The sequence below is a fragment of the Leopardus geoffroyi genome, chromosome D1, assembly GCF_018350155.1.
Source record: "Leopardus geoffroyi isolate Oge1 chromosome D1, O.geoffroyi_Oge1_pat1.0, whole genome shotgun sequence".
Lineage (NCBI taxonomy): Eukaryota > Metazoa > Chordata > Mammalia > Carnivora > Felidae > Leopardus > Leopardus geoffroyi.
This window is the reverse complement of record NC_059329.1, coordinates 43,132,799-43,156,098: the sequence shown is the minus strand read 5'-3', so window position 1 is coordinate 43,156,098 and position 23,300 is coordinate 43,132,799. Positions and strand designations below refer to the sequence as shown.

Genomic DNA, 23,300 nt, shown 5'->3' with positions numbered 1-23,300 from the left:
TAATCAGAGGGTAGCAACTTCAAAAAAGACACAGTGGAATAACGGTGCCGAACAAAGGTGCATCCTTCCTCTCTGACCCTGTGAGTCTCCATGGGACCCATTTCCACTTCCCCATGAAGTGGAAAACTATCTGGTTTGAGGAAAGTGGTATCATCCACTAAAAACAGGTGTCAGGTAGGATAGAATAGAGAAAGGGCTGGAAGGAAGATCAAAAATCTAGAGAGATTTATTCATAATTAAATGATACTGAAGGCACACAAGGATAGAGGCTATAAATGAGGCTGGATGATGCAAGTGTGTTGGAAGATCTTAGCACTATTAGGTAAAAGCTGTCATGGAAAATGGGCTGAAGGCACATGTTAATGATACAGGGAAAGAAATACTGAGCGGGAAAATTTGCTTTAAAGGCCAAATGATATACTTACCGTTGCCAAACCTCTGTCTGGAATGTTAGCATCATGGTTACACACATCCTGTATTGATGAGAAGGCATGCATAGGGGCCCTGTCTCTGTTTTATACTTTAACTTGATGGGCCATTTCTAATTTCTACATTTACTGTTGAGTAATTGTGACATCAGAAGAAAGTCATCCAATCATGGTTTTCTGCTTTTCTTTTCAAATGTCTTCCCTCTTTTATTAGTCTTGTACCCTTTTCTCACTATCTGTACTACTTCTCACTTCTCACTTGCTTTATAGGTTATGGTATACTATATAATGTACTGACATTCTAACATCTTATTTTAAGTTTGAAACTGATTTTTGGTGGTTTTTCCACCAGGAGTTTGAAAATACTCAACTAGGATGTATCTCTTGTCACAAATCTCAGCCATCATGATATCAACCATTCTTTTATTTATTTATTTATTTTGGAAAGTGAACCTTGTTGTCTGGACGACCAGACATCCTGTCACCTTGAGACATCATTAATGGCATAAAGTCCATATCTGTATAGTTAGCATCTAGGTGATCCCTCTCATATGAAACATAAGACAACATCATCATACAAAACATGAAATGTGTGACAAAGCTAAATGTTGTTCCTTCTCTATCAAATTTTAATTACTGGTATGTTAATGACTCTACATGTACCACCTTATTAGTACATGTCACACTTTGTTTTCAAATCTCTCTGTGACTCGTTTGACAGGATTTGAGGTTTGAAGTTATAAGATTAGCTCTTTGAGGATGTGAGACAAGGGAGGGGAGAAAAGATTATATAAGAACAACTTGACAATGAATTTGTATTTGTATCAACAAAAGGCCAAAGACTTGCTAAACCAGCTAACCAGACTTTTATACAATGGATTGGCAAGATAAAGATGGCAGATCCCACCCATTGAGGCAGCGAAGACGTTCAGAGTTAAGGTAATACTGCTTCTTCTTAGAACTGTTCACATTTAATTACATATTCAATATTTGCCTTCTTCTTGTATCCTAGCCTTTCTAAACGCCAGGATCATATCCTCAATTTTTCATAATGTCTGGCATGCTATAACCTGTCAAATATTGGTTGAATAAATAATTTGGGAAGATTAATCACATTGGGAAATTGTGCTGGTGAATACACTGATTTCTTCTATTAGTCAAACTTTAATTAGCAATAAAAGTTGAGGTAGGAGTACAAAAACAAATTTCTCAAATAAGTCCTTATAGTCATTAGTTTCTACCTTCTCTTTTGCCAACAAAGAGATGAGAATGATGTAGTCAATAGCAAATGGTACCATGGATGAGATAAATTATGTAAGTCCTTAAAAGGTATATGCGTAGCATATATTTGTGTATACTGACACATAAAATGTTTGATATTGTTTGTGACCTAGAGAAGACCCTTGTCACCCCACTGTTAAAACAGAGACTGGATATTTACTAAAATTCCAATACTTTTTAGTGATGAAAATAATTATAGATGTTCTGGGAAAATGTTTCTTAAATTATGAGGAGTACAGCTACTTCATTGGCTATTGTTTCTGTTTGAAGAACTTCATTCCAGTTAGCCATATACACCGCTGCGGTGGTGGGGGAACTTGTTATGAAAATATCTTTTTGCAGGTGTTTACTCTAAAATAGAAAAGCTGGAGGCATCAGTTAAGGTGTGTCAAATGGCTGGAAGAGCCTGGCTCTATCATGTTAGGGCTTTTTAGCAATATAGAAGTATTCTAAAAATCTTTTTTATTGAAATATAGTTGACATACAGTGTTATATTAGTTGCAGATGAACAACATCTATATTCAAAGACTCTATACAGTACTCAGTGCTCACCATGGTAAGTGCAGTCTCTATCTGTTACCATGCAGTGTTATTAAAATATTGATCATATTCCCTGTGCTGTGCTTCTCATTTCCCTGACTTACAACTGGAAGTTTGTACCTGTTACTTTCCTTCACCTATTTTGCCCATCCACCTACCTACCTTCCCTCTGGCAACCATCAGTTCTCTGTATTTAAGAAACATTTTGTTTTTTTAGATTCCACATAGAAGTGAAATCACATGGTATTTGTCTTTCCCTGACTTATTTCACTTAGCATAATACCCTCTAGATATGTCCATGTTATCACAAATGACAAATTCTTTCTTTTTAAACTTTTTTAATGCTTGTTTATTTATTTTTTTAAGAGAGAAACAAAGCATGAGTGGGGGAGGGGCAGAGAGAGAGGGGTGGGGGAGACACAGAATCCGAAGCAGGGTCCAGGCTCTGGGATGTCAGGACAATGCCCAATGCAGGGCTAGAACCCACAAGATGTGTGAGATTATGACCTGAGCCAAAGTCAGACGTTTAACCGACTGAGCCACCCAGGTGCCCCACAAATGACAAATTCTTTTTGTGGTCGAGTAATCGGTCATGATATATTTATACCACATCTTTATCCATTCATCTATGGGTGGACACTTGGATTGCTTGTATATCTTAGCTATTGTGAATAATGCTACAGTAAACATAGGGGTTCATGTATTTTTTCAAATTAGTGTTTGAGTTTTCTTTGGGCAAATACCTAGCATTGAAATTTTTGGATCATATGGTATTTCTATTTTTAATTTTTTGGGAAACCTCCATACTGTTTTTCATAGTGGCTGCACCACTATATTCCCACCAACAGTGAACAAGGGTTTCCCTTTCTCCACACCTTTGCCAACACTTGTTATGTCTTGTGTTTTTTACTTTGGCCATTCTGACAAGTGTGAGGTGATATCTCATGTGGTTGTGGTTTGCATTTCACTGATGAAAGTGATGCTCAGCATTTTTTTCACGTGTCTGTTGGCCATCTGTATGTTGGCTTTAGAAAAAATATTTATTCAGGTCCTCTGTCCATTTTTTAATCAAGTCATTTGTGAGGTGTTTTTGTTGTTGTTGAGTTACAAATATTTTGAAATCAATTAGTTGACTAAAGATATTTGGTTCAAAGTTAACTCTCAGGGATTCTACGAAAGTTCCAAGGGAAAAGTCTATCCAGTACATCTATCATCAATTACAGTGCAATAAAAATGAATTTAGACTCTTTTGGCAACCTGTTAGGACCAAAGAGAGGTGTCTTAACTATGATCATCAAGGAATCAAACAGTGCAATGAAGATTGGAAGTATAACTGTAGATGTACTATCTCCATTATTTACTCAGTAGGCATGTTTGGTTTGGCTGCAAAACTGTTTTTGGTTGGATACAAGGAATTCAGTCATGAATTGCTAAAGATTTTCCTTTGGGATGAAATGGATGGATGCAGAAGTCCTATTTTGCAAACCTTCTAAACACTTCTAAAGAGAAATGCTGCATAACTGACATGAAGGGGAGGGCAGGGAAGATGCCATTTGTTGAGAACCTCTTGTTCATTATGGTGCAAGGCACTTACAGTGGTTAATCTTATTCATTTGAACCTACAGTATTTTAATAAGGTAGGGAAAAAAACCCAGGACAGAAAAAGAAACTGAGAATTACGGAAATTTGGAGCCTTGCTTAGGTACAGAGGACAAAAAGAACTCAATCTGATTAGTTTTGATATTGATGCGTGGGTTAAGGAACTAATGGGTTATAGTGGAGCAGCCTGGGTCAGAAATGTTTCCCAAGTGTATCCAGTTAGAACTTAGGACAGAATCTGGCAGCAGAATGATAAACAGGGAAGGAAAAGCAGTTTTTATATGCACTTTGCTGCTGCTGAAATTCAGCAATTGAATGGAGGTGGCAAAGACACAAGAAAGAAAGTAGTGTGGAAATTAACAAAGAGAAAGCTCATGAAAATAGAGTGGGAAGAACAGAAGAGGGAGCTTTCATGCTGTACTACTCATCACCAATTGCAGACCCTAACAGGGATAGACTTACCTTTCTAGTCCTATTACTTGACCCAGCAGAAGGGAGAAAGGTCATCCCCCTCCCCAACAGCCCAGCCAATGAAATACTGTCACAATCCAGCCAATGAAAAGCCACTATACTTCAGACTCTCAGTTTACTCCAACAGACTGTTTGATTATAACAGCAATCATTCTCCCTCCCCCTTTGCCCGCCCCCAGAAAAGAACATTCTTCTTTGTTCTCTGGGAGCTTGCATGTCCTGAACTGGAACTCTCTACAACTCCCGAAATAACCCATATTTGTTAGTGAAATAAGTGACAGTTTAACTTTTAAGATTAACATTCCTTGGTGAGCGGATATGGGATCTCAAGAAGACCCCCCAATAACTCCAAGGCTAGTGAGCAAACAGGTGCTAGACCCCAAAGAGCCAGTTGAGCTCACTGCTTTCTTGCCGACCCTGGAGTTTGAGGGTAAGTTTTCTCCTGGATTTGGTCTCTGCTTTCTTTGTGTTTGTAGTGATCTCTACAGGCTTCATTTGGGATCTACTTTGGTCTGGGTCTTTCTGAGAGTACTTGTTCAGCTTTTGGTATGCCTCCTCTTTGGAACCAGGCTGTGCCTTTTGGAACTCTGCTGATCTTTGGTGAGACTCCTTTTTGGAACCAGGGTGTTCCTATTGGAACTGTGCCACTTAGGAACTTTGCTTTTTGCTTTAGAGAACACTTCTAAAAAAAAAAAAAAATGGAATTCTAGTCATCAAAATGCTTTGAAGGGTCCCTTCCTTCTCGAACCCCAGATGGTTTTATGTTTAAAAACTGTGGTCCCTCCTCATGTGCATGTCTAACTAAATGGGCCAACTTAATCAAAAGCAATTTAGAACTTTAATGGCCATTATGAGGAACTTCTGATTTCCCCAGTTAGAAAGTCACAGCTAAAAGAAAAACAACAGAAACTGGGGTGCCTATTTCATTGGTACCTTGAGGCTTCCAAATGTTTTTTAGAATTCTAATTCTGCTTCTTTGTGAAATACTATTTCTAAGTTAACTGAAACAAACAGTTGAAAGGAATCAAAATGGCTTCTGAGGACTATTTTCCCCCTCCCCCTCATTTGTACCCAGACACCTGTGCACAGGGCCTTCCTCCAGTACCACTTTTCTCTATTCCTTTGTGCCAGCCTTTCCTCCTGTATATGTCCCCTCTCTCTTCTAATCCTTTTGCTTAAGTTCCTTTTTCCTTTGAATCCTTTCTCAGTCCTTCCTCTTCTGAATGTATTAAAATCAGCCCCTATAAAGTTAAGTTTTCTGAGGATCTGAATGAACCCCAAGTTTCTTATGAAGACCTGAATTTTAAGCTGTAGTTTTCTAAAGTGACTGAGGACCCCTTTAGGTTTGCTGAAGAATTTAGCATAGTTATTCAAACGTGCAACCTGGTTTCTCAGATTTATATCAGTCCACCTGCCTGTTGGTGAGGCCACATGCCTGTTGGTGAGGGCCAGGCCAAATATTGGATAAAACTAACTCAATGGGGACATCTTGAAAGGGATGTAGAAAAATAAACCCCTAACTTTTGGCAAAATACTTGAACTTTCATTGGAAATCTCCACCAAACAATTACAGTAGCTTTTCATAAACGTGTTGATGAGAACAAAATTCAGGTTTGTGCACAAAAACCTGGTGAAACTGTTTATGTCTATTACAGTCCACTCCAAAATGTCTGTAAAGGAAGTTTTGGTCTTTGTTTTGATGTTGAATCCACGTGGGTAGCTTTTAATTTTATTAATGCACTGAAAGGGGATCTTTCCCTTTTAGTTAAAAGAAACTTGATGGAATGGGGAACTGTGTCCACTCCAGATTTAGGCAATTTGGCAAACTAGCTTGTTCATATCCCACATAAGTCACCTAAAAGAAAGATGGCTACAGTTCCAATTTTCAGTTCTGGAAATCAAAGGCTCCTCTACAGAACCAAAAACCTAGTTTCTGGCAGCTTTGCAAAGGGCCAGGACATTGGACAAAAGGATTGTTACACATTTAAGCATTCCAGGTGCCATCAGCCCCCTAGCCAGTCTTTCCAATGTCCTCTTCATTCCCAGTAATGGCACACCGAGGAACTACAGGGGCTCTTCTCAGTATTCCTTCCTAATTGGCTTAGAGAAACCACTCTCCAGTTTGGGAATGACTCTCTCTTTGTCCTTATTGACACCAGAACAACACTCCCAGTGCTTACCCCCACTGCTTTAAATCAGCCCCATCTCAGAGTACGAGAACAGTTCAGATAGTGGGGGTCTTAATAAATGCCAACAGGTTCCTTTCTGTCTGTCTCTCCTTTTATCTAGGCCTTCGTGACATGCACACTCTTCTCCTTAGTTCCTCCACCACTATTCATTTATTGGACCAAGATTTCTTAGAAAATAATCATGCTGGAATTTCTTTCACCCAAAAAGAGGAAATCTAGAATTTGATAGTAGTAATCTAAATAAGCAACCAGGGAAATTAAATGACCCTTTGATATCTTTTATCTGCTCTGTCTCTGATGTCACTATAGCTGAGTCTGGAGACCATGATCATTTATTCGTCTTGGATCAGCTACCATCCTCTTATGGGCAAAATGTCTAAATGACAATGGTGGAGTCCAGTGGACTTCCCATCAAGACTCAGGTGGATCCCTCAAAACTTCTCAGAATTAATAAAGATTTATTAATCAATTTTAATAAATTAACCTACAAATAAAGAAGTCCTTCTAAGGCATTAGCTCCATAATATAAGATTGCAAGGCTCAGGGCCCCATTTCCCCTGCCCTAGTCCCTATTCCCGTCCCCTAGTCCCTATAATACCCCTATTTAACCTGTGGGAGAATGCAGTGGTAGAGGATGGAGATTTGTCCAGGACCTCTGAACAATAAATAACGTTGTCGTCCCTTGGCATGTTGTTATTCCTGACACACATTGCTACCGAAAGCAATTTTTTCACTATAATTGCACAGCATTTTTTAGTATTCCTGTTAATAATGATAGCCAGTATCTCTTTGCTTTCACTTGGGAAGACTGGAAATACATCTGGACAGTAATGCCCCAGGGTGAGAGTCTTTTCTTTTCACAAACCTTAAAGGCTGATTTGGATGATGAAGTTTTCTGAAGGTTCTATTTGTTATGATACATAGGTGATTTGCTTCTCTGCACCCCTCTCACACCTCTTCACAGGAAGACAGCATCCATCTGTTAAAACTTTTGGCCTCAAAGGGGCACAAAGTCTCCAAAGAAAAAATGCAGTTTGCTCAAACTCAGGTTCGATACTTAGGGTACCTGATCTCAGAACAAGGACTACATTTGGATCCAGGTAGGCTTCATGGCATCCTGAACTTCCCAAAACCTAAAACTAAGTGCTATTTATGAAGTTTTCTTGGACTGGCTGTCTACTATTGAAATTGGATTCCAAACTTCTCTCTTGGGGCTCAACCTCCATATATTTTATTTGAAAATGACCCTATTATTTGGAAGGATTACGATGACATAGCTTTTGGGACATTAAAGAAAAGCCTAATTAAGTCCCCTGTCCTCAAACATCCTAATTATCAACTTCTTTTTTCCCTCTTCGTATGTGAGGGGGAAAGCCATGCCCTTGGAATACTCACCCCAAAATACGGGGAGCACTATCAACCAATGGGGCATTACAATCAACAGTTGGACCCTGTAGCATGGGGATAACCCCCTTGTCTTAGAGTCATTCCTGCTACTGCTCTTCTGTTTTAAGGCCTTGGGAGAAATAATCACAGGATTCTCTAACCATTCTGTGTTCCATGTAGCAGAAGCTCTTCTGAATTCTCATCACCCTCAACACTTCGGTTACTTCCCTTCTGGGTCATCATCCTGCTAACTGCTCCTTTATATGACCTTCTCCTACAATACCTTTAGTCCTGCTATTCTTCTCTCCATCATGGAGGAAATCCCACGTGACCGCTTAATGCTGATAGATCACCTTTTGACTCCCTGTGACAATTTATAGGAAACTCCTCTAACCCGTGCAGATTTTTCATGGATTACTAATGGTTCTTTTCCTTTTTAATTTTTTTTTTTTTACATTTTTTACTTATTTTTGAGAGAGAGACAGAGCACAAGTGGGGGAGGTGCAGAGAGAGGGAGACACAGAATCCGAAGCAGGCTCCAGGCTCTGAGCTGTCAGCACAGAGCCTGACACGGGGCTCAAACTCACAACCTGTGAGATCATGACCTGAGCCAAAGTTGGACGCTTAACTGACTGAGCCACCCAGGCGCCCCTACTAATGGTTCAATTTAAAGGATTAAAATGATAAATATTGTGTTGGGTATGCTATTGCAACTCCTTTGGAAGTCATTGAGTCAGCTCCTTTCCCTTTGGCTATTTTGGCCTAATAGTTTGAGTTATATGCATTTACCCTTAGCCAAGGGTAAAACCACATTTATACCAAGAGTTGGTGTGCCTTTGGAGTATCTCATGACTTTGGAATGTTATGGAAACAATGAAGTTTCCTCACCAACAATGGGAATAAAATAAAAAATGGCTCCCACTTTCAAAATTTATTAGGTACTATACTTTTTCAGGCAACTCTGGCTATTATTAAGCTTCCTGGGCCTTCCAGACTGGACCCCTGGAGTCCAAAGGAAACTGCCTCACTGATATTCCCACCAAAACACTGATCTCAAGGAAACCAAGACCCAAACCTCTCTCATTGTTGAAAGAGATGTTCTCTCAAATGATGATTTGGAAATATTGACAAGAGCAATCCAACAATTGGCCTCAGAGAGGGAAAAATATTAGAAATCTAATAATTGTTGGTTTAATAAACAAACAAACAAAGATAACTCTGGTTTAGATCTAACAATCCTGCCTTGCCAGAAGTCCTAGAATTCCCACTACTTACCATTGCGCATGCATTAAACGATTGGTCTACTGACAAACTAACAGTGTTTGGGAATGTTGGTGGGGAAATATTAAAAAGGCTGCAAAAAGTACCTACCTTGCTTGTCCCACCTGTCCAAAGTATAATCCAAAAAAAAAAAAAAAAAAAAAACACCTATTGACACAAATGGGTTTCATACAGCATCCCTGTCTCATGGATATAAATGTGTTGTAATTATGGTTTATTTTCTCATTGGACCAAAGCTTTTCCCTTGTAGATAGTCCAATGCTTATTCTGTCACTAAAAGTCTGTTAGAAAAGATTATCCCTCCTTGGGGAACCCCTCTTAACCTTCATAGTGATTGGGGAGGTCATTTTACCAGTCAGGTGCTTCAACAAGTCTGTTGGACAGTTTTACAACTTCCATTGTGAATGCTATCTTCAGTCCTCAGGGTTAGTCAAATGCACTAACAGCACTAGTTGGCAAAATTTGTACAGACCCTCCAAATACCTCCAAAGCATTGCTGTTGGTCCTCTAAATCTCAGATCCACCCCCTTTGGGACTTAGAGACCCTCATCCTTTGTAGCACAGTGATGAGATGGTCACAGGATGTCTTATGTACTTGGCCCTTGCCTCCTCTGACTCACAGTTGATAAAAGGAGATCTACTTTAATATTGTAAAGGCCTAGTTGCTTCTATTAAAAATAACCATGCTTTGGTAGAGCAATCTTTTCACCATGTACTCCTGGGAGACCTCAAATATTCTGCAACCTGGAGATTTCATCTATTGGAATAGACCCCTCCAGAAAGGCCTCACTGGAAAAGCCCTTATCAGAAACTGCTAACCAACCCTTGGGCCATTAAACTCCAGGGAATAGATTCTTGGATTCACATGACCCATGCAAAGAAAACATCAAACCCTGACTGGAACTGCACACCAGCTGGTGGTGACATGAAAGTAAAGATTCGAATCGAAACAGACAACATCTGACGAGACAGCTTTCCCAAGATGTCCAGACCAGGCCTGTAGCCCTTTTTCTCGCTGTTTGCTGCTGCTCGATCTCTTGTGGAAAGAAAATGCTCTGTCTACATTTCACAAATTCTTGCAAAAGGAGGAAACCTGTTCTTTTGTTTATGGCCTTTTGGAAACAATCTTATCACGATCCCGTGAGCTTTCTCTGAAGGGTTAAGGTTCAGAATTCACAAAAGTCTTTTATCTTGAACTACTGACTCCTGATTCTAACCCAGATTCGTGGTTTCTGAATGTACAACTTTACATCTGTATTATCGGTAACATATTTGCTTCCAAACAGTTCATTTTAAAACATCTTTGAACTTTTGCAACAAGTTCATCAGCTACTGCTTCATATTTACACCTGTACTGTATCTTCCAAAACGCACTCAGTTAATTCTTTCAGTGTGCTCTTGCTGTATCCACTAATCTGCTTTCGTGGTTGTTTTAAGTGGGGGACTTCCAGGAGACATACATGACTTCAGTTCTGCCTTCCTAAGGCGGAACCTTGCTCCCCTAAATTGAAATAAGAGCCAATAAACCTTTTCGTTGGCTACTTTCTGACCTAGAGTCTTGGTTGAGGGCAATCCTACAGTTTGGAATTGTCACGTTACTACTTTTGCTTTGTATAGTTATTTTAAGTGTTGCGTTTTGTTCCCCGTCAAACTTTTGCATAAACGGTGTTTTGAAAAATGCGATGCTAGCTCAGTGCTTCAGAGATGATTTCCAATGCTTATGACTTTGAGAAGATATGGACTTGAGCGGGGAAGTGCCTGAGAATTCTGCCTCCAAGTCTTTTCTGTTACCATGTGGTCTTTAGTGGCTTCCGACTGGTATGTTGTACTTTCCCTCGGACATGGGACATGACAACCAGGAAAAGTCCTTCCTGGACCCAAGGGACAAAACCACTAAATATGGAAAACCTGACTCTTGCTCAATGATGCTTTTGAGGAGAGATATTGGTCAAAGAGAAGAAATGTAAAAATTAATAAAGGTAAATTTAACTAAAATGGAGTGAAGAGGCCAGAAGAGGGAAGCTCTCACACTCTGCCACTCATCACCAATTGCAGATGCAGACCAGAAGAGCCAGAAGAGATGAACCTTGCAAGGGGATATACCCCAGCACAAGGAAGGAAGGAAGGTTTTCTCCTCCCCCAGCAACCGCTCAGCCAATGAGAGACCGTCATAACTCAGCCAATGAAAAGCCAGTAAATTTTAAACTCCTACGAAGTAAACTTCGTACTCCAATGGACTTGTTTAAAGCAGCCCTCCCAAGTGCCCCCACCCCTCCATAAAAGAGCATAAATCTCCTTGGTTCTCCTGCCTTGCCTATGGTTTTGCTGTAGCAAGGCATGTTTGGAGTTGTAATTTTCTGCTATTCTTGACTCATTTTTGTTGGCAGATTAACTGTTTTATTTTCAAGGTTGACAATTGAGTTATTTAGGAAACAATTAGAGATGTTTTCCCAGCAGCCACCCCCTCCCCATCCCCCCAGAGCAGACTGTCCCGGTTTTTACAGGATCAACAGAATGGAAGTTGCCTGCCAATGGGAAGGCTCTGTCTCCTCCCCTCGCAGGAATTCCTCTTTCCCCGGGAAGGCCCCCTGAGGACCAGAGGGGCAACGAGTTGTTTGGGCCTGGTTGGGAGGGTGGAGGCAGTGGCCAGGCTTTGCAGAAAGCCTGCGGGTGGGCGGGCTCTCACTACCTTCCCGGGGTGCTCTCTGTTGGTCTGCAGGCTAGAGGCCTGCTCTGGCCAGCCCCCTAAGCTCGGTCCTCAGGGAGGCATGGCGAAGTCCAGGGGCCGACTCTACCTTTGGATGTGCTTGGCTGCGGTGCTGGCATCTTTCCTGGCAGGATTTATGGTGGGTAAGTACGAGCCCCGTGTCCCCAGAGCCCCGTGTCCCCAGCGCGGGGCTGGCGCTTCTGGCTCTGATGCTGGGGAGGAGACACAGAAAGCCTGGAGGCCCTGGCGGGGCTCCCTGAGCTGTGGCCAGCCCCGCGGAATTCAGCCCAGCTGGAACCCCGGTGGGATGACTTTGACCTTCTTAATAAAGTGCGACTGAAATCCACATTCATTAAAGTTTACAGCGAGTTGAGGATACTGCCAGGAGCTGTTAGGAAAGCAGGTCAGAGCTGTCACTATCTACCTATCCACAGGGATGAAAAGATGGTTTCATTTACAAGCACGCTTAACAAGCCAAAACTAGCAAGGAATGTGGACAGCACTGCAAAAACTGCCCTTCCTTCCTCACTTACTAAATAGATATTCGTGGAATGTTCCTTGTGTGTCAGGCCCTGTGCTACAAACTAGACCACCCCGAGGAGAATGAGAAAGACAGGCCCCGCGCCTTGATGCAGAACGTGTAGAAAGAGAAGTTCTCTCTCTCTCACATAAAACTAGTTTTAACCCACCCAAAATTACATTGCACAGCAGAATTTGAAGGATTTCTGAATTTAATATGAACATTTTTGTAAAGCCTGCCGTGAACTGTTTCTTATGCAAGCACTATTTTTTGGCTTCTAATGTTTATAAAAGCTAAAAACAATTATATCTGTATGTAACATGTATATATGTATATATCCCCCCCCCCCTCCTTTCCCCACTCCCCACCCCAGGCTGGTTTATTAAGCCTTTCAAAGAAAGCACTTCACTGGGCTATCATCAAAGTATGCGGTGGAACCTGGTATCTGAGATGAAAGCTGAAAATATTAAATCATTTCTTCGGTAAGTTTGTCTTGATGTTTATTGCACAGCGTTTAAAAACGTTTTTTTGCAGAGTGGGAAGTCTATTACAAGTGGTTATATTCACATAAGTAAACTTTGTGTGAAATTACGTGATATCACATTAATTTATGGTAGCTTAAAATGTCCCTTTTTTTTTTTTAATTTTTTTTTTTTTCAACGTTTATTTATTTTTGGGACAGAGAGAGACAGAGCATGAACGGGGGAGGGGCAGAGAGAGAGGGAGACACAGAATCGGAAACAGGCTCCAGGCTCTGAGCCATCAGCCCAGAGCCCGACGCGGGGCTCGAACTCGCGGACCGCTAGATCGTGACCTGGCTGAAGTCGGACGCTTAACCGACTGCGCCACCCAGGCGCCCCTTAAAATGTCCCTTTAAACCACTCAGCGTACAATGTATTTGAATGTTGTAGGAGTGGGTTTTTCTTCCCTAACTTCATCTACAGAAAAAGTATGTGGTTGCTTTATTCTGAGATGTTTCAACTTCATGTAACTTTAGACTGCAGCTGAATGTTATTTCTTCCTCATGCTTAATAAGCAGTTTTAATGAACATCGCATTCTGTCAGGAAGACTTAGATGGTTGTAAACTCAGATTTAAAGGAGGCGAGATAAAAGTTGCAGATTCTGTCTGCCACAAATTAAACATTTGTCCCACGTTGCAAATAGAAGTCACACGGATAGGACAAAATGAGAGCAAAGGATCAGTGTAAATCCACCAGCCTCTAAGCATGGAGAAGAGTGACATTTGGGGGAGTGGTGATGAACTCCTTGAAGGCAGTCACCATGACATTTATGTGTCATTAAACAAATAAAAACAAAACCCAGCTTTATTGAAGTATCATTTACATAAAGTGAACTGCATCCTATAAAGCCTAAAATTTGAGAGTATTGACAGATGTGTAATATTCCCAACATACCACTTCTTCAATCGAGATTCAGAAATTTTTACATCATGCAATCTTCACTTTTAGCTCTAGGCAATCATGGATCTTTTTTTTTTTTTTTTTTTTTTAAGTTTATTCTGTGAGAGAGAGAGAGAGAGCATGAGTGGGGAGTGGTAGAGAGAGAGAGATAACGCCAATCCTATGAGGGGCTCTAACTCACCGAACCATGAGATCATGACCTGAGCTGAAATCAGGTTCAACGCTTAACCCACTGAGCTACCCAGGTGCCCTCCAGTCACTGATCAGTTTTATGTCACTATGGCTTCTTTGCATTTTCTAGAATTTTATGTAAATGGAATCATACAGTATGCGCTCTTATGTGTGTGCCTGCTTTCATTCAGCATAATAATTTTGGAATTCATCCAGGTTGTTGCATGTATCCGGTCATTGCTTTTTACTGCCGAGTAGTATTCCATTGTGCTCATATACTGTAATGTGTAGTTGTTGGACACTTGGGTTGTTTGTAGTTTTTGATTATTATGAACAAAGCTGCTGTAAACATGAGTTTACAAGTATCTGTGTGGACGTACATTTTCATTTATCTTAGAATAGCTGTATTGGATGATAAACATGTTTAACTTTTAAAGAACATGCCAAATAGATTTCAAAAATAATTGTAATGTTTTACATTCCTACCTATTATGTGTGAGTGTACCAGCTCTTCCACAACCTGGTCAGTACTTAGGATTGTCATTTTACTTATTTAAAAAAAAATTTTTTTAATGTTTATTTATTTTTGAGAGACACAGCCTGAGTGGGGGAGGGGGAGAGAGAGAGGGAGACACAGAATTTGAAGAAGGCTCCAGACTCTGAACTGTCAGTGTAGAGCCTGACATGGGGCTCAAACCCAGAACTGTGATCGTAATCTGAGCTGAAATCTGACACTCAACCAACTGAGCCACCCAGGCGCCCCAAATATTGTCATTTTAATTTTAACTATGCTAATATATATGTAGTGGTACCTTATTATGGTTTCAGTTTGCATCTTTCTTATGACTAGTGATGTAAAGCATCATCTCATGCTTATTAGACATTTCCATATCTTTTATAAAGTTTCTGCTCACATATTTTCCTATTTTAAGTTGTTTTCTTATTATTGAGTGGTAGGAGTTCTTTATGTATTCTGGGTACAATTCCTTTGTCAGACCTGTACTGTGAATATTTTCTTCTATTATATGGCTGGCCTTTTTTTGTTCATGGAGGTTTTGAAGGGCAGAAAAGTTTAATATTGGTAAAGTTCAGCTGACCAATTTTTGGTTTTCTGTTTCATACTCTGTGTGCTCTCTAACTTTGCCTATGAGAAGTTGTGAAAATTTTCTTCTATGTTTTCTTTTAGAAGTTTTATAATTTTAGCTTGTATACTTAGGTCAATGGTCTACTTCAAGTTAATTTTTGAGTATGGTATGATGTAAGGGTTGGCAATTTTTTAGATACAAATATTCAGTTATTCCTGCAACATTTGTTGAGAAAAAAACCTCTATTTCTGCCTTGAATTGCCTTGACATCTTTGTCCAAAATCACTTGACCATATATGTGAGGCTTGGTTTTAGATTTACATTTTCTTCTATTAACCTCTATATCTCAACACTACACAGTGCTGGTTAGTGTAGCTTAATAATATGTCTGAAAATGAGGTAGAGTTAATCCTACAAATTTTTCTTTTTAAAAATTGTCTTGACTATTTTAAGCCATTCGTATTTCCAAGTTAATTTTAGAATCAACTTCTGAATTCCTACAAAAAAAAAAAAACCCTGCCGAAATTATTAAAATTGCATCAACTCAATAGATGAATTTAGAAGAGAAGCGCATCTTTAAAATATCGAGTCTTTCAGTCTCTTTATTCATTTGTCATAGGAAGTGTCTACAGTTTAACTTTTCACCCACGGAGAGATTTTTTACATTCAGCATTTCGATATTATGATTAATGCTGCTATTAATATTTGTGTATAGGTTTTACATGATCATAGGTTGTCATTTCTTTTGCATAAATCCCCTTGCTAAGTTGTATGGTAAATATATTTTTAGTTTTAGAAGAATTTGCCTAACTGCTCTTTAGGGTGGCTGTATCATTTTATCTTTTCCATTGACATTATCATTATTTTTAATTTTACCCCTTCTGACAGGTATATAGTGATACCTCATTGTGATTTTAATCTGCAGTTCTCTAAGAGTTAGTGGTATTGAATAACTTTTCCCATGTTTATTCATCATTTGTATACTCTCTTCAGTGAAATGTCTATTCATGTCTGAATTTTTTTCTATTAGGATAGGTTTTTTATTGTTGTTGCTGCTGTTCTTTTGTTTTTCTGCTGTTGAGCTTTGAGAATTATTTATATTAAAAAAATTTTTCTTAACATTTATTTTTGAGGGAGAGCGTAAGGAGGGTAGGGGCAGAAAAAGAGGGAGACACAGAATCCGAAGCAGGCTCCAGGCTCTGAGCTGTCAGCACAGAGCCCAATGCAGGGCTCGAACCCATGAACCATGAGGCCATGACCTGAGCTGAAGTCGGAGCTTAACTGATTAAGCCACCCAGGCAACCCTAGAATTCTTTATATCTTCTAGATAAAAGTATTTTGTTGGCTTTGTGGTATTCGGATATTTTACTCTATTATTTGTCTCTTCATGTCTTAACAGAGTCATTTGTAGATAAGAAGTTTTTAATTAATGAGGTCAAATTTATCAGTTGTTCCTGTTATGGATGATGCATTTAGGTTCATATCTAAGAACTCTTTGACTAACCCTAGATCCCTTTTATCCTCTTTCCCCTGCCCCCAAATTTTATACTTTACATTTTACATTAAATTTGTGATTCATGTAGAGTTAATTTTTACATAAGATGTAAAGTTTGGCTGAGGTGTATTCTTGTGTCTATGGATGGCCAATTGTTCTAGCACCATTTGTTGAAAGGCTATTCTTCCATTTAATTGCTTTGCACCTTTGTCAAAAATTAGTTGGACTTATTTGAGTGAGTCTATTTCTGGGTTCTCTATTCTCTATTACTTTGTATGTCTACTTTCTGCTAGTACCACATGGTCTTGATTATTGAAGCTATATAATAAGCCTCCGCAATGTGTACAATAACTCTTCCCACTTTGTTTTTCCAAACAATTGTTTGAGCTATTCTGTATCCTTTTCCCTTTTATAGAAAACATAGAATAAACATACTTCTGTCTGCAAAGGCATTGCTGGGATTTTGATTGTAATTGCACTAATCTTATAGACCAGTTTGGGGTTTTGACATTTTTCCCATGTTCAATCTTCTAATCCATAAACATAGCAAGTCTCTCCAATTATTTAGGTCTTTTTTGATTGCTTTTACCAACATTTTGTAATTTTCTGGATGCAGATCCTAGATCTGTATGGTCAGATTTATATCCAAGGATTTCATTTTCTTCAGAGAAATTTTAAGTCATCTTGTGTTAAATTTCAGTCGCCACATATTTGTTGTTAATATATAGAAACACTGTTGATTTTTATGTTGGCCTTGCCTCATGTGGCCTGTGGAAACCCGTGTGTTTGGAAGTTTTTTGTAGATTCATTGGGATTTTCTATGTAGACAATTATGCCATCTTTAAATAGGGACAATTGTATTTTTACCATTCCAAACCATACACTTTTTACATGCGGATTTTTATTTGTTTGTTTTGTCCTTATTGTGCTGACTGGAATTCCAGTAGTATGTTGAATAAGAGTGAGAGCAAACATCTTTTTGTTTCTAGTCTTAGGGGGAAAGCATTCAGTTTCATAATGAAGTGTGACATTGTCTATAGATTTGTTGTAGATGCTCTTTATCAAGTTAAGGAAACTCCCCTCTATTCCAAGATTGCTAGGAGTTTTGTTTTGTTCTTGTTTTTGTTTTATCATGAATGGATGTTGTTACTGTCAAAAGGTTGTTTTCCTGCATCAACCTATATGATCATGATTATTTTTCTTTATCTGGGTTATTCTTTTGCTTTTTTACTGATTTTGGCAGGGTGGGGATCAAGTTATATCAAGAAGGGAGTCACAATCACTAGGAATGTGAAAATGTATATTTTTCCCATTAATTATGTAAATTTTTGCTTTATATATTATGAATTTCATTGATTAGACATATATACCTTAAGATTGTTGTGCTCTTAAGACAGAACTACCCTTTTATCTTTATGAAATATCCTTTCTTATCTTTGGTGATCACTATTTTTAAGTCTATTTTATTTGGTATAAATATTACTCCGTCAACCTTCTTATGCTTAAATTTACATGCTTCCATCTACTTTTAATCTATCATTTTCTTTAGAATTCAAATGTACCTTCATCAGAAATCATTTAATTGCAACTTGATGTTTAATACATTTTGATAATCTTAATTAAAGTGTGTCCTCTGTAGGCAGCAGATAGTAGCAACTTGCTATTATATTCCTTCTGGTAATCTGTTGCCCTTTAATTTCAGTATTTAGTCCATTAACATATAATGTAACTATTAACATGGTTAAAACTTAGGTCTACTAATTTATTGTTTTCTGTTTGCTGTGTTTATTTTCCTTTACTTCTCATTTTCTGACCTATTTTTGGTAGTGGGAAGAGTAGTTAAAATTTTATTTCATTTCAATTTATCTTTTGGCTATCCGTCCTTGCATTGGGTTTTTTAGTAGATGCTGTAGTGATTATATCATACATCTATAACTCTTCACTCAATTATTTATTTTATTTTATTTTTTTATTGGAAAGAGAGAGCATGTGAGTGGGTTTCATGCACATCCCAACCTGAGGCTCAATCCTACAACTCTGGGATCATGACCTGAGCCAAAATCAAGAGATGCTCAACCAAACTGAGCCACCCAAGCACCCTACTTCTCTCAATTCTTAGTTATTTTTGGTACAGCTTAACATACAATATGAAAAACTCAGATTTCTATATTTCCATTCACCCTTTCCTCTATCATTCTTTATATTATAGTTGTCAAAAGTAGCATATGTGCACTGCAATATTAACCTTACAAAACAATTATCAATTTTTCTTTGAAAATTATATGTATTGAAATTCATTTAAGAGCTGAGGTGCCTGGGTGGCTCAGGAAGTTGATCATTGGACTCTTGATTTCATCAGGGTCATGGGATCAAGCCCTGCCTTGGGCTCTACACTGAGATCTGAGCTTAGAGCCTACTTGAGATTCTCTCTTCCTCTTGTGCTCTCTCCGTAAGATAAAAGAGTTAAAATAGTATTTTGTATTTAATTTCCAATGATCTTCATTTGTTTCTGAAAAATTTTGGTTTTGCTATGATATTTCTATGTAGTCTGTGAAATTTTCTTAAGCATTTACTACAATATGAACTCTGGTGATAACAAATATTCTGTAATTTTTTTCTATGTATAAAATCCTTATTTGATCTTAATTCTTGAAGCATACTTTTCCTGAATATAGATTGCTAACATGACCTTGTTTTCTTCCTCTTTCATAACTTTAAATGTTTTTCATTGTCTTTTGTCTGGTATTGGCATCTGATGAGAACTTTACCGTCATTTAAATTTTATAACATATGTCATTTTGTCTTTAATTTTGAGCAGTTTTACCATGTGCCTAGTTTTCCTCAAATTTATTCTGTTTATGGCTCTCTGAGATTCTTGGCTTTGTTAACTTCTGTCTTTCACTAATTTAGGAAGGTTTTATTCACTGTTTCTTAAAGTTTTCTGCAGATTCTCTTTTCCCCTTCTGAGACTCCACTTAAACCCTAGAATCAAATAAAGTGTGTGCAGTGTGGTATATTTCCTCCTTATCAATTCTGTGATTTAATGAGGTCATGAAGTTCCATCTTCATCTCTGGGTAAACTAGAGCGAGCTGTAGTAATGAGGAATGAAAACAGCTACATTGTCGTCAAATTTGAGCTGATTTATGATTGAGGTGCATTAGAGATTAGGAAGCAAACTCAAAATGTCTGTTGAGGTGCTTCTTTAGAGATAAAGGAAAAGAATCAGGCAGTTAGGATGCATGTTGTTTAAAGAGAGACTCAGTCTTTATTTTTCCTGCAGTACAATATAAAGGCAAAATGTCTCATCCGTTGAGACAGAATACTTGTATTTAAATTGTGTAAGTTAAAAGATGAGATATAATGTTAATACTATCGAACTCTGTCTGCAGCATATTATGAAGTTGCTGAAAAAAGTCACCTAGAAAGATGTCAGAAGCAAAACTTAGTAATATTTTTGACCATTAAAATTTGTTTATCTCTATTTTCCTTTAATGTGTAGTATAGCATAAGGTGATTAGTTATGTATAAATAGTTTATATAATTATATTTTTGGAGTTTGCTTTTCTTTCCTTTACATCCAACTGAATACAGAAGTTGCACATGAAGAATGATGACAAGAGTAGAAATAGAGTGAAAAACATTGAATTAGGAACTCAACACTCTAATGAATGAGAAGTTTTGACAATTTTGACAAGTACCCAGAAGGTGTAGTACGTGGTAACTTTTGGTATGAGCTATAATAGTTGTGTTTTTTTGTTAAGAAAAAAAAGGAAAAATATTTGTAAGAGCCAAGGGAGAGTAAAAACTAGTAGCAGATCTTCTAGCCCTGTGATATGTGGGGGCATGTGAAATAAAACAACTTGCAGGTGAGCAGGGTCCTCTGAGGAAACCAGTTACAGCAAGTAAGTCAAGCAAACATTCAGAGAAGGGGCTGAGGATACAAAATTGTTGATCATGGATATACAGGGTTTATGATCAGTGAAGGAGCCTAGGAGGGAAAGGTGATCAAGATTGGGTTAGCAGTTATAATGTAATAAGAACAGTTTGATTTCTCCCTACCCACTTTCTTGTTGACAGTGTCTGACTGATGACTGTTGAGTGTTCCTCATCCTTCATGTATTCAGTAAGGGTTACTTCCTTCCAGCTCAAGAATCTCTTGATTGGTCCATAATCCAATCATTAAAACTCTTCCCTTTGGCAGTGATTCGTTTAAGAGGTATATACCCTATTATGATGAAACGAAAAGAATGTTTAGCTGGATCTTCTACAAAAAATTTTCCTCTGTTAAAAGAAACACAGAAGAGGAAATAGATATTCCTGTTTGTACTTGTTTCTCCTGAGCATTACAGTGTAAATATTTTATGCCTGGAACTGTACCCATCTTGGGGACCATAAGGAGAAATTTTAAAATAAACTAAAGGATGTTACACACTGCTGCTCTTTTTGTTTTGTTTTACTTTTGCACTTCGGTATTTCATTTCAGTGAATTCTTTAAAAGATGGATAGCAGAAGTTGATGGCCAACCCTCCATCTTAATTTAAGGAAATACATTTTGTTCTTAGTTATAAGGATATTATCTGCTCAATGTAGAAAATAAAACAATAATAAATTATATAAAGTAGAAATTAAATATCTTGAGCCTCACTGTTTTCATATATATAAAATAACTTCTTTCAAATAAAGAAAAAAATAAAATTGCTTCTTTCTATAAACACAATAATGCTTTTTAAAACATATCGTAAGATGTTAAATGTCTGTAACCTGTAGTTTTCATTTAATGATAAAGGGAAAGCTTCACAGAGGAGAAGATGCTGGAGGGGTCCTAATGGATGATGGGTAGTTTGCAAGTGGGAAAGGAGAATAAAAGAAGTGGTGACAGAGGGAGATTCAGGTAGATGGGAGAAGATCTTGTGCAAAGGGAACAGGTGGTCACTGCAGAAGGAAAATGAGTCTACCAAATGCTGCATGGTGGAGAGGGATGGGAAATGGAAAGGAGAAGGGTGAATCAGATGGAAAAGGACCCAATACGCCATGTTTGAGTGTGATAATGGAGAGTGCAGGGAGCCATACAAGGAGTTCAAGTAGTTAAATAATATGAATGATTTCAAATTATCACTATTTCTCAAAGTCAGACAACTATGACTTTCATATTTATTTAATGTTTATTTTTTTATTTTTGAGAGAGAGTACACGTGTTTGAGTGGGGGAGGGGCAGTGAGCGGGGAAGACCCAGAGTCCAAAGCAGGCTCCAATCTATGAACTGTCACCATAGAACCTGATGCAGGGCTCGAGCCCACAAACCGTGGGATCATGACCTGAGCCAAAGTTGGACACTTAACTGACTGAGCCACCCAGGAGTCCCATGATTTTCATATTTTAGCCCCAGCATTTAATGGCTATGAAATTGTGAGCAAGTTATTTGCCCTCTCAGCTTCCTCATTTGCAAAATGAGGACAATGGAAGAAGGGTTGTGAAGATTCAATGAGGTAACTCAGATGAAAGTACCTGGTCACATGCCTGACATATAGTAAGTTTTCTGTAAATATCAACTTTCCTTTACTGCCTATATTTTTTGTTGTTGTTTGGTTGTCGTATGGTTGACTAAAAAGCCGATTTACAAAAGCATTATTATTTTACTGAAACTTTTAAAAATATGGTTTTCACTCATGTAAAGTGAACCAATATAAAAACCTACTTTTATGAGGCTACTTAAATGCTACAACCCATTTACCCTCAGAACCAAGAGAACATTGCCCAAATTCACTTCAACAACCTGTATTGTATTATTGCTGGATAACAGGCAGGAACTAAGCAGTAGGCAATATAAAAATAAAAATGCATGGACTTTAACTTCAATAAAATCAATAAACAACTGAATAAATATGACAAGACTCTAGTAGAAGTATATGTTAGACTGCCCAGTTGGTCTCTGGAAAATATTATGAACTCCCCTTCCCCCAAAATGTCCTCCTCTACTGATGATCAGCAAGAAGAAGCACCACTGGTATAGAGGCATGACCTTCCAAGGTGCCTTCTTATAGCTGCATACATGTATTTACCATGGAATATGTTCTTTTCTGGGGAAGTATAATGTGAAAATTATAGTGACACACAAATAGTTTTTATTGGCATACCTAGAAATTGGTATCACTACCTGTTTTTTTTTTTAAATCTCTGATGTAGAAATAATTTAATATGTAAATGATGAGTGATACCTCTAGAACAGTCCTTAGCACATTGTCTGAATATAGATTTAACACCCACTTGTATTTTATTTTCATTGTAGTTCTTTTACAAAGCTCCCTCATCTGGCAGGAACAGAACAAAATTTACTTCTTGCCAAGAAAATCCAAACCCAGTGGAAGAAATTTGGACTGGATTCAGCCGAGTTGGTTCATTATGATGTTCTCCTATCCTACCCTAATGAGACAAATGCCAACTATATATCAATCATGGATGAACATGGAATTGAGGTGATGTGGAATTGCTGGTACTTGCTGTATTTTCTGACCCCACTTGTTTATGTGAATTGGGATGTAGGGTCAAGTAAAAATAGAAATTTGCTAATAGTGCAGTGGAACTCATATTTCTTAGAAAAGTTGATAGGTTACAAACTAATTATTCAGTGTCTGCTGTGTGTTAGGCACAGTGCTAAGTCTTGAAGCCAGAATGAAGTCTAGGAACATGGTCTCTTTGCTTTAAGTAAGGTATGGCAGACGTTGGA

The 23,300-nt window shown here is 38.2% G+C and overlaps 1 protein-coding gene and 1 long non-coding RNA gene across 5 annotated transcripts in view; one reads left to right on the top strand and one right to left on the bottom strand.

Moving 5' to 3' along the window:
* LOC123601037 overlaps positions 1-527 on the bottom strand; it is a 41,066-nt gene extending 40,539 nt beyond the window's left edge. Inside the window, exon 1 of the long non-coding RNA XR_006713946.1 lies at positions 426-527. This is a non-coding gene — a long non-coding RNA (uncharacterized LOC123601037). The remainder of the gene's footprint in view (positions 1-425) is intronic.
* A 3,981-nt stretch (positions 528-4,508) lies between these two features.
* The window catches only part of NAALAD2 (N-acetylated alpha-linked acidic dipeptidase 2), a 68,852-nt gene continuing 50,060 nt past the window's right edge, over positions 4,509-23,300 (top strand). For 2 of the 4 annotated variants that reach the window (XM_045483659.1, XM_045483660.1), the window contains exons 1-5: positions 4,509-4,749; positions 7,473-7,608; positions 11,895-12,025; positions 12,776-12,884; positions 22,863-23,049. In XM_045483659.1, the coding sequence (XP_045339615.1) occupies positions 4,638-4,749; positions 7,473-7,608; positions 11,895-12,025; positions 12,776-12,884; positions 22,863-23,049 (675 nt within the window). In that variant the 5' untranslated portion in view covers positions 4,509-4,637. Of the gene's footprint in view, positions 4,750-7,472; positions 7,609-11,750; positions 12,026-12,775; positions 12,885-22,862; positions 23,050-23,300 lie in introns of those variants that run through there. The other 2 variants (XM_045483662.1, XM_045483663.1) reach the window with 2 other exon arrangements.